At 50.4% G+C, this 11,614-nt stretch overlaps 1 protein-coding gene across 1 annotated transcript; it reads right to left on the reverse strand.

Moving 5' to 3' along the window:
• Positions 1–5: 5 nt before the first annotated feature.
• Positions 6–11,162, reverse strand: TOR1A (torsin family 1 member A). The gene is made up of 6 exons (XM_004269105.4): positions 10,738–11,162; positions 9,844–10,206; positions 8,936–9,201; positions 6,544–6,719; positions 6,316–6,443; positions 6–1,617 (listed from the first exon to the last, which is right to left on the reverse strand). The coding sequence occupies exons 1-6, from the start codon at positions 10,802–10,804 to the stop codon at positions 1,367–1,369; spliced, it is 1,251 nt and encodes a 416-aa protein (XP_004269153.2). The 5' UTR covers positions 10,805–11,162; the 3' UTR covers positions 6–1,366.
• Positions 11,163–11,614: the final 452 nt, after the last annotated feature.

Below are 11,614 nucleotides of genomic sequence, written 5' to 3' on the forward strand. Positions count from 1 at the left end.
GTATAAAATAAAAAAAAAATTTTAATTAAAAACAAAAGCAAGTCACATGAATGTTTAAAAATAAATAAATGAATAAATAAATAAATTTTATTTAAAAAGAATCTGCCTACCAACGCAGGGGACGCAGGCTCGAGCCCTGGTCCGGGAAGATCCCACATGTTGCAAAGCAACTAAGCCCGTGTGCCACAACTACTGAGCCTGCGAGCCACAACTTCTGAGCCCGAGTGCCACAACTACTGAAGCCCACATACCTAGAGCCCGTGCTTCACAACAAAGAGAACCCACAATGAGAAGCCTGCACACCGCAACGACGAGTAGCCCCCGCTCGCTGCAACTAGAGAAAGCCTGCACACAGCAACGAAGACCCAATGTGGCCAAAAAAAAAATTTTAAAAATTAAAAAAAAATGTATTCACAAATCATACACAATTTTATTGTAAAATGGTAGCTGTTTGTATTAATAAATAAAAACACTGTTCTCAGCATCCTGGGGGGCAGCTGAGCTTTCCTAGAGGTTTGGGGAGTTCTGATAAAACAATGAAAATTAGTAATCAGTGAGGAAGGTTTTAAGAAAATATGGCAAAACCTGGTACAGAGCGTGTGGCTCATTTAGGAATGGAAAGCAGAGAAGGGCCTTTGCAAAGCTGACTGACCGGCCAGTGACAAGCTGCAGATGCTTCTCTTTCGAGGAAATTCTGTTTCTAACAAATTGTTCATGACGTTACTAAGATCATTCCCACAGTTCACAATGCTACTGTGATGAAAATTCTTGGGGAGGACATTTAGGTCTTGTCTGTGATGGGCCTGAGTGTGTCCCCTTACACACTTGTCCTTCTATAAACACTTACTGCCCTTGCGATGGTCATCCTGGGACAGATCGGCTCGCTGCTAGAGCCTCCGTCCCCGGTACAGTGACACCATCCTACAGAAGACAGGCTGAGGACTCAGGCTTTTTAGAAGTAAAGACATCACAGTGTATGTTGTAATGACAGGAACTTAAAAACACACACAAAGCCAACAACTTAAGAGTCTGAAAAGTTTCTTCATAATGTTAAAAACCATTTTAAATAAAATTATCACATTTTCAGTAAAACTGATTCATCCTTCCTTGAAACAGAAACACCTGAAATTAAAACATGATTTTTACAAAACCATGAGGCCTGGCACAGGTGGGCTGGGGGCTGGCTGCTCCCGCTTCTGCAGGCTCTGGGGCTGTTTCCACCTGTCATGCGTCACCGACGGCCCGCAGGCCCTGCCCGATGAAAATAACGCCCAGGAAAACGCCTGTCCTGTCACACCGGAATAATTCATTTTACTCCTCTTCCGGGACCAGAGCGGGGATGCGGGAAGCGACATCTCTGGTGCCGTCAGTCATCGTAGTAATAATCTAACTTGGTGAACACAGTTTTGCAGCCTTTGTCAGAGAAAACTCTCTCCTCTTTGGGGAAAAATGTCATCTCCTCGGCCACTCTGCTTACAATGTCCTCGTCAACTTCGTAGCCTCGGGTCTGCATTTCGACCCGGATGCACATTTTTAGGTGTTTATATTCCAGGGGGAGGAAGGGAACAAAATAATCAATGAGATTTCGGTCAATTAAGCTGCTGTGCCAGAAGCCACCTGGGGAAAAGAAAAAGGTGCTGTTCATCCATTGTCCACCCACCCGTCCACCTGTCCACACACATCTGCTGGGTGTCAGCCATGAGGTGGAGCCCCGCACCTGCTCTCATGGGGCTCACGGCCTAACGAGCAGACTAGCCAGTGAGCTCACCCAGGGCAACCACGAGGGGTGATGCTCCTGTGAGAGCCAAGGGCAGGGTGATGCTGCAGTGGGCAGCCTCTGCCCACTGAGGCAGAGGGAGGAAGTGGGAGGCCTCTCGAGGTGTCACCGCTAAGATCTCAGGCGGGTACCCTTCCTATGCATTTATTAAAATTTTTAGATACGAAAAAAAAAAAAGGATCTGAAGTGGGAAAGGGGCTCACCACCCACCCTGGAACAAGCAAGCAGGCAGGCTGAGTAGGAAAGGGAGCAGGTTCACAGAAAGTGAAAGGTGAGAAGAGTCCCCAGGGAAGGACCAGCACTCTGGAATCTTGGAAATTTGCGACTGGCTGGGGTGCCGGCAGCTGGGATTAGCAACAGGGTAGAGACCCACTGCGGCTGCTGGCATGTCCCAACCCTCCAGAGTGTTTGCGGGACCAAAAGCTAGAATCCTCAGTAATGTGTGAAGACAGCGCTCTGTTATGGCCACAGGGCTCGCACTTTCTCTGGATGAGGCCTGCCTCTGCCCAGTCTCAGGTCCTCTGAGATTCCCGGCCTCTTGACCCTCCCACTTCCCCTTCGGAGACGACGCAGCACCCATTGGACCACACTCAGCGTTTCTTCATGAGGACGGTTTCCCTTCTGCCTTGCCGCTTCACCTCTGCGCCTTAACCCTGGTCTGCCTCTGACATCAAGTCCATCCTGTATTTTTCCCCCACACCACCAAGCGGTTCTCTGAGCCCACCTGCTTTCAGCTCAATTCTGACACTCTCTACCTGGAGACTCCGTCAGATCCCACAGGTTAAGGACGCAGCCCCACAAGACCGTCCCCTCCTTCAGCCACCAACCAAAAGTTCGGGTTGTCACCTGTGCTTCTGAGGTTCCAATGACCCCCTCCTTGGGTTCAATTAATTTGCTAGAGCAGCTCACAGAAACTCAGAGAAACATTTTCTTACTAGATTACCGGTTGATTATAAAAGGATATAACTCAGAAACAGCCAGCTGGATGAGATGCACAGGGCAAAGTATGTGGGAAGGGGCGTGACCCGTCCATGACCTCTGAGCGCATCACTCGCCCCAGCTCTCCACGTGCTCACCAACCTGGAAGCTCTCCAAACCCTGTCCTTTAGGGGTTTTATGGAAAATTCTTTACATAGGCACGGTTGATTAAATCACTGGCCATTGGCAACTGATTCAACCTTCAGCCCCTCTTCCCTCCTGGGAGGGCTACAAGGGCTGGAGACTGCAAGTTCCAACCCTCCAATCAAGGGCTGGTTCCCCTGGAAGCCACCCCCCACCCTGGTATTTTCCAAAAGTCACCTCATTAACACAAACTCTGATGTGGTTGAAAGGGGTTTGTTAGGAATAGCAAAGACACCATTATGGCTCTCATCACTTTGAAACTCCAAGGGTGTTAGGAGCTCTGTGCCAGAAAACGCGGATGAAGACCAAATATACTTTTCTTACCATCAATCACATCTGGCGTTTATTCTTTTCTTGCCCAACGGTGCTTTGCACACAACTGGTGCTCAATAAACATCTGACTGCCTGGAGGCGGTGGGGTCTGCGGCCGTGGGAAAGCCGCACACGGAGCGCCAAGCAGCAGCGGAGCAGCAGCGAGCCGGGCAGCCCTGGCCAGCTCGTTGCCGGCAGGCCTGCCCTGTGCCGGGTGCGCCGGAGGCCCGAGGCAGGAGGGAGCAGAGCCAGGCAGACGTGGACTGGCCACCCAGTAAACAGACGATCCCGGGTAGTGCCGGGGCCTGTGAGCACTGAGCTGGGGCCATCAGGCAAGGAGAGCAGAAAGCTAATCGGCCAGGGAGTCAGGACGACAAGGACCCGCCACACAGAGGCCCTGAAGGGTGCTCAGGTGGACCGAGTGACTTTACAAACCACCAACAGGCCAGCGACCGACCACTCCGCAGTCTGCACCCTCAGCCTGACCCCCCGCCCCGGAACTGCACTGGAACGTCAGCCGCCTGCTCTGCATCTCTGCCTTCAGACGAGTCATCCCTCGCCGGACGCGCCCCTCTTCATCTCCCACGCTCTCTGCAAACCTCCTCCTCCTGCAGGTCGTCCCCTAAACGGCAGTGCCACCCTGCCAAGTGCTCAGGCCAGATTCTCGATTCGTCTCTCTCATTCCCACACACAGTCCCTTAGGAAATCTTATTGTTTCCACCTTCAAAATACATCCCAGTCAGACCCTGTCCCGCCTCCCCCACAGCTGCCACGCTGGGCTGAGCCGCCAGCATCTCCCCCCAGGTTGTTGCAGCCACTCCTCGCTGGCCTCCCCGTCCCTGCTGCCTTCAGTCTGTTCTCCACCCGGCAGCCAGGTGGTCCTGTTAAAACTAGGTCCAATCAGGGAACTGTCTGCTCAAAACCCTCCAGGGGCTCTGTCTTCCAGTTGGAGCCAAGCCCAAGGCCCTCCTGTGGTTCCCCAGGCCTTCCACAATCTGCACCCCACCCCAAGCTCCACCTCTCATCTGACCTCCTGTCCCCTGCATTCATCCTGGCCCAGGCACACTCCTGCCTCAGGGCTCTCGCGTGTGCTGTTCCCTCCCATGGAATGCTTTTCCCTCCCGTGTCCACATGGCTCCCTCACTCCTCAGGTCAGCCCAGATGTCACCCTCACAGTAAGCCTTCCCTGACCACTGTATTTAAAACTGCAGGGACTTCCGTGGTGGCGCAGTGGTTAAGAATCTGCCTGTCAGTGCAGGGGACACAGGTTCGACCCCTGGTCTGGGAAGATCCCACATGCCATGGAGCCACTAAGCCCATGCGCTACAACTACTGAGCCTGCGCTCTAGAGCCCGCGAGCCACAACTACTGAAGCCCACGCACCACAACTTACTGAAGCCCACGTGCCTAGAGCCCATGCTCTGCAACAAGAGAAGTCACCGCAGTGAGAAGCCTGTGCACCACAACGAAGAGTAGCCCCCGCTCACCGCAACTAGAGAAAGCCTGTGCATAGCAACGAAGACCCAACACAGCCAAAGATTAATTAATTAATTAATTTAAAAAATTTTAAAAATAAATAAAACTGCAGCTCACCCCCGTCCCACACCCCCCAACCCCTATTTATTGGTTTACTTTTTCCCTATTGTGGGAAAAGGAGAAGATAAATCTCTACCTCTACGTAGACGTGGGTCCCAGCATCTGACACGCTTCCTTACTTGTTATCATTAGGATAGAGAGTAAGGATTTCTGTTTTGGCTCACTGCTGTGTCCCCAGTTCTTGGACCAGTGCCTGACACCTAGTAGGTGCTCAACAAATACGTTGAGTGAACGAATGAAAGAGTTCAGCCATCTGCCTAAGGCCGGAGTCAGGACGTGGCTGAGCCAGGCCTGCCCAGATCCGAAGCTCATCCTCTGGAACCCTCTGGAACCTGCAGCGTGGGTTCTAGGCCAGAACCACTTGCTGTGGTATCCCGGGGCTGGGACTTCTACTGCATGTGTTCATACTTCTGGCATGCCAAGAATCTACTCAACATACTACAAAATATTTTGTCTTTCACCGTTAACATTCCACTTGCATGAATTGACATAAAATACCCCATTACTGTTCACGTAACTCGGAAGTGCTATGAATTTCTCGGCATGTCTGTTTCAGAGGAGACCTTCTGATTTACAGTTTCAGGAACGAACCTGAGCAAATGGTAGCAATCAACCCACAGGGCTCACGGATCTGACCCAGTGAGTGAGTCTCCAACATGCTGTCTTTCCACATCCAAGGGTTCAAGGCCAAAAGTGAGTGTGTCAGGTCACTGGCAAAGCAATGAGCTTGGTAGTGAAAGCTCACGCTCTGGAATAGAGACACCTAGTAGGCTGTGTGTCCTTGGGCAAGGGGCTCTCTCTCTCTGAGCCTCAGTTTCCTCATCTGTAAAATGAGGACAGTAATAGTTTCTACCCCAGGAGGGTGTTATGGAGATTAAAGGAAACATGCAGGTTCAGAGTTTCACACAGTGCCCAGTACAGAACAGAGGCCCAACCACCGCTTGGCTGTCACTCTCGGGCACAGACCCTCAGGGTTCTAGGTTAGTGTGCAGAAAAAAAGGGACCCAACGGGCCCATCTCCTCCATCAGAGGCTCCCCAGCAGCCTTCCTTGTTCCACCACCCGCTTTTACAAGGGAAAATGATTTGGCTGAAAAAACCAGGAAACGAATTTTCAAGATCTTGATGATCAACAATGTCCCTATTCCCTTAAAACAGCATCTCCCAAACTTGTGTATGTGTAGAAGTCACCTGGAGTTTGTTAACACAGATTCCCTCAGGAATTTGGACTCAGTAGGCCTGGGGAAGGGACGGAGAATTGGTATTTCTAACCAGCCCCCAGGTGATGGTGAGGTCGTCAATTTAAAACTTAGGGGCGTGGGATCATGAAGCAGGGGGATGTTGTGCTGGGAATGGATGGCCTCGCTTACTGTTGTTTTTTTTTTTTTTTTTGGCCGCACTGCACTGCGTGTGGGGTCTTGGTTCCCCAACCAGGGATCGAACCCACGGCCTCTGCATTGGAAGTACGGAGTCTTAACCACTGGACCCCCAGGGAAGTCCCCCCACTTACTGTTCTTGTTATTGAAGGCCGACACAGACAAGGCATGCTCCATATCTCTGAGCTTGATTTCTTCCCTCTGCTTTCCACTTCTCCAGAAATCTAAAGCCACGTCTGTGATCCTTTCTGCTCCAGCATTGCTGCAAAAGAATTCTAGTGAATAAGGACTGGTGTTTTTCCCCCCAAGCCCCCAGGCTGGGGCTCAGAGCTCTTCAAACCATGTCCCAGCCCCGACTTTACCTGAGAAATATGAAGATGGCTTTCTGATAGGAGACCCCATCCAAGTTGTCATAATAGTCTAGGTAAGGCTTGATGGCATCTATGAGGCCAGCATGCATCTTGTCCATCTCATCAAATATGAAGACGGACCTCGCACAGGCACTCACGTTGCCGCGAATCCACGACTGTAACTGATCCTGAGTGACAAGGGGGAAGAGCCAATACAGATGCTCAGAAGTGCGAGTGACACCACCAAAGTGAGCATTATTAACGCTACAAATGCCTCTACGAAGGCTGCATTTACGGACTGCTTCCTGGTGCTCCCCACTGTGCTAAGAACTTTATATAAGCTCTTTTGTTTCTCACCACAATGCCACATAGGGGGCATTATCATACCCATTGTACAGATGAGGAAACTGAAGCACAGAGAGCATAGTCAACTGAGACTACAAAATTTGCCCAAGATTACAAAATTAGTATGAGACAGAGCTAAGATCTGAATCCCACCCTGCCTGATTCCAAGGCCCCACACTCTGATGTAATTCTTGTCCTGCAACGTGTCACGTCGATGCTGTGTCACTGAGTTGCTGGGCCTTTGTCATCAAAATGGCAATGTTAATACGTATCCTGTGTACACCAGCCTTCTTGGAAGAAGGCAGAGACCAAGTAACCTCTTTTCTCATTCAGTCCTTAGATCAGCCTGGAGAAGGGGCTCTAACTTTCCAATGGGGGAAGTGAGGAGAACTCCAGAGCACACACACTTGGGGATGACTGTGGTGAGGCAACACTCTTGAGTTTCTGGAACAATGCCTGGAGGTTGCTGAAATAAATTTGCTTAAGTGGAACACTCCCTAAGAACATATTTAGGTACTTCTTATATTAAACAATCAAGATAAGAAGGAGAAAGGACTCTTTACATCAGAAATTTGAACTATGGTTCTATACAGTTCTTTCCCAGATGTAAGGAGAAAGAATTAGCTATCTGTTTCTGAGGAAAAATCTGTAAGTTACAATGACTTGACTTCTTATGATTTGGCGTTTTGCTTGGCTACTCGGACCATGGTTACAATGTTCCATGGGTACATATTTAACTTAAGCAGTAACTCTGCTCTGTAGGTATGGACTAACCTCTATTTACAGAACGAGAAACTTAGGGGAGCTGAAGTGACTTGCCCGAGTCCACAAAGCGAACCACCTTTTTTTTTTTTTCTTGCGGTACGCGGGCCTCTCACTGTTGTGGCCTCTCCCGTTGCGGAGCACAGGCTCTGGACGCGCAGGCTCAGCGGCCATGGCTCACGGGCCCAGCTGCTCCGCGGCATGTGGGATCCTCCCGGACCGGGGCACGAACCCACGTCCTCCGCATCAGCAGGCGGACTCCCAACCACTGCGCCACCAGGGAAGCCCCGCGAACCATCTTTTAAACAAGGATTCCTTCATGTCTGGCAGGCTCCAGCAACCAAGGTCTTCCCATTCTGCTTCTCCCACTTACAGACAACAACAGAGAACATGTATCGAGCACTCACTACAGGTAAGATGCTTTTCTAGGCACTGTTCATACAGTGTTTTATTGTGACCTTCCAAAACCCATCAAAGTGGTTGCTACTGTGTTCCCTATTTCACAGATGAGGAAACTGAGGTGTAGAGAGATTAAGTAACTTGCTCAAAGTCACACAGCTATTAAACAGTGAAGACAGAATGCTAACTAGGATGACTAACTCATCTCTATTTGCCTGGAACTTTCTCAGTTGTAGCACTGAAAGTCCCACATCCCAGAAACTCCTGGACAGTCGGTGACCCTGATGCTCTCCCAAGCCAAAGGGAAAAATGTGTTCGCACAAGTGAGGATTAAAAAAGGCAACAGTTAACATTGATTTGAACGCTTATGTGCCAGGCATCACGTTACATACTTGACACACAGAGCTCAAGAAATCCTCACAACTGCCATTTGACAGATGAAGAACCTGAGTCTCAGGGAGGTCTTGTGACCTTCCCACAATTACACAGCTGTAAGGAGCCTTAGGGCTCAAATCCAGGTGTGCCTGCCAACAAAGCCAGACTGTTAAATAGGGAGTTAAACCGTAAAAGCAAGCTTAGGCCTCCCTAGAAACATTTCCTCTTTTATAAAACATGTCAGATTTGACAATCTTTAAACTGGATTTGATTATGTCCATCTCTCAAATCCTATGACCCCACTTACTATCACACTGAGCCTGTTTTCAGAAACCACCATGAGCTTTGATGGTATAATTGCTTCCTGCATCTCCAACCCTCTGTAAGTGCCACACTTTTCAAAGGGAACTGATGCATTTTCCGGGCTCACTCATTTCAACACGGAATTTCCAAATCCCGTTCCCCAGCAAAGAAACCCCAAACCCAGCATCACCCAGGTAGGATCCCGAAATCTGGCCCTTGCCTTATACAGGGTGATGTCGGAGATGTGAGGGAAGTGCAGTGTGGCCACAAACAGGTGGACGTAGTCACTGTTCAGACCACCCTCGTAAATATTCTCTGCGATGATCTTGCTGACAAAATTTTTGCCGGTGCCCGTCCACCCGTGTAGGGAGAGGGTTAGAGGTTTCTTGGGCTTCGGGTTGCTTATGAAGCCAGACACAGCATTTAAGATGACTTTCTTTGCAAGATGCTGTCCAAAGAGCTTGCTGTCCAGATCCTTCTGCAGCGCTGGGAAAAACAAAGCCAGTCAGGCGGGGAGGAGGGGGACACACGTGGCAAAATGCAGCCCAGTTTACAGGCTCATGTGAAAGCCAGCAAAGCCCGCTAAGCTCTTCAAGCGTCTAGTGAGACGCGGATGTACGTAAGCACTTGGCCCAGGTGACCGGCGGGTCCAGCAGGCCCTCTGTCTGCTAGTCCTGCCCGTTCCCGAGCCCTCCTTCCTGAAGAGACCCTTGGCTCCAGTGCCTCCGCCACCAGCGTGAGCCCCTCATCCCCGCTCGGTCCCTCCCACCCCACGCCCGGCAGGAAAAGGGCGGCGGTTCGGCCCCCACTGCTCCGCGCCGGAAGAGTCCCCACCAGCCTTCCCGTCTCCGGCGAGGAAGGAGAAAAAACTCTCTGGAGTTAGTTTCCAATCGTCCACACTACCAGTTTCTGAGCGAAGGTGCCCAAACAGCAGCTGGCCTCCGCAGCTCTCCGACCAAAGTCCGGTCTGCCTGTGGCCGTGGCCCAGGAGCCAGGCCCCATCCCGCACTCCGGGCCCCCCGCCGGCCTCAGCGCTGCCCGGGCTTCCGGGCCTCCTGGACCCCAGCCTCTGACCCCCGCCCCAGCCCTAGCACCAGCCCCCAGCCCCCAGCCCCTTCCCCATCCTACCGTCCCGGCTGAGGCTCTGCTTCTGGCTGCAGCACTCGGCGAACAGGCAGTAGAGGCGCGGGTAGGAGATGTAGCCGGTGAGGACGCCGGCCAGGGCCAGTGTCAGGCTGATGGGCTCCACCGCCCGCACCGCCAACGGCGCCAGCAGCACCAGGCCCAGTGCGGCCCGGCCCAGCTTCATGCCCGGACCCGCGCCGTCCCGCGCGTTCTCACGCCTACCGCAGACCGGCGCTACCGCCAGACTGCACTTCCGGTCCCTCCCGCCGGGGTCGCTATCTTTGTAGCGGGCGGACCTCCTCCGACGCCGGCGGCCGCCATCTTTGTGAGGGGCACGGCCCTTGCCTGCTTTGGGCGCTGGGGCCGCTGGAGGGGCCCAATTTTGTTTTTAATAAAACATTTTTGGGAACAGTTTTACATTTATAGAAAAGTTGACAGGACAGTACAGAGAGGTTCCTTATTACCACACCTCCGCCCGCACAGTTTCCCCTATTATTAACATCTTACATTAGTATGTTACATTTGTTAAAATTAATGAACTTATATTGCTAGATTGTAACTAACTAAAGTTTCTTCATATTTCCTTAGGTTTTACCTAACGTCCTATTTGTGATCCGGGATCCCATCCAAGATGCCACATTATATTTAGTTGTCATGTCTCCTTAGCTCCCCTGGGCTGTGGCTGTTTCTCAAACTTTCCTTGGCTTTGATGACCTTGAGAGTTTGGGGGGAGTACTGGTCAAATCTTCTGTAGGATCCCCAACTACTGGAATTTGTCTGATGCTTTCCTTATGATTAGACTGGAGTTACGGGTTTTGGGGAGGAATATACTTTACAGAGATAAAGTGCTATCAAAGGAACATACAGTCAACATGATTTATGACTGTTGATGCTGACCTTCATCACCTGGATAAGGTAGTGCTGGTCGGGTCTCTCCCAGGTAACGATACTTCCACTCATTCATTCATAATTTTGAGGATCGCCTATGGACTCGATCCTGGGGATTCAAGAAGAAAACGAGGCACACGTGATTCCTGCCTTCAGTGACCTTGCAATTCATTCGAGTGAAGGGGAAAAAAAGCGAGAAGAAAATCTAGTTTACAGATGAGAAAACAGGCTCCGAGGCAAACGGATTTGTCCAACGATTTAAGGAAGCTGTGAGCAGGGCTCAGATCTGACTCCAAAGCCACACTTCTCTAATCACACAATACCTGCTTTAAATCAGCCCAGGAGTCAACCGACCTGTTCTTTCCTCGTCACAACCTGTGTAACTACCTCAGGGAAAATGTCACAGGTGGGCCATACCTGACAGCTCAGCGACTGGAGCCTGCCCACCTCTCTTAAACTAAATGAGAAAACCCCTCTCAGTGATTGAATTTTGCTTTTGAGCTGCCCAACCCCAGACTCTGAACACATTACCTAGCGTTGGTATAAGAAGACGCAATACAAACAATAAGGCTGGGTCCATTTCATATTTAATACTTAAGTGATAGAAATTGTTTTTTCTTTCATAATGAAAAGAAACAGATAACTTTGTAAAAGTCAGAAAATACCAGTGTTCCTTTGATCTCAAGCTAGATTTTTCTGCTGTCAGCTGGATCCACTGTAAACAGTGACGGATGCATTTCTGAACCCCACTCCAGATACTTGAAAACAGGAGACATGATTGCATATATAATAATAATAAAACCACAATCGAAAGGGTATTCTCTCACCCTGAAACACACAACTGTTTCCTCCTGACCCAGGGCAAATATTAGGAGAAAGTCAACAT

This window comes from Orcinus orca, chromosome 6 (genome assembly GCF_937001465.1).
Source record: "Orcinus orca chromosome 6, mOrcOrc1.1, whole genome shotgun sequence".
NCBI lineage: Eukaryota > Metazoa > Chordata > Mammalia > Artiodactyla > Delphinidae > Orcinus > Orcinus orca.

Coding starts and splice junctions, on each gene's coding strand:
- TOR1A (XM_004269105.4), bottom strand. CDS start 10,804: ATGAATGAGTGGAAGTATCGTTACCTGGGAGAGACCCGACCAGCACTA. Junction 9,202..9,843: donor GCAGAGCCTCAGCCGGGACG/GTAGGATGGGGA, acceptor TGTTTTTCCCAG/CGCTGCAGAAGGATCTGGAC. Junction 6,720..8,935: donor CCGACATCACCCTGTATAAG/GCAAGGGCCAGA, acceptor CTTGTCACTCAG/GATCAGTTACAGTCGTGGAT.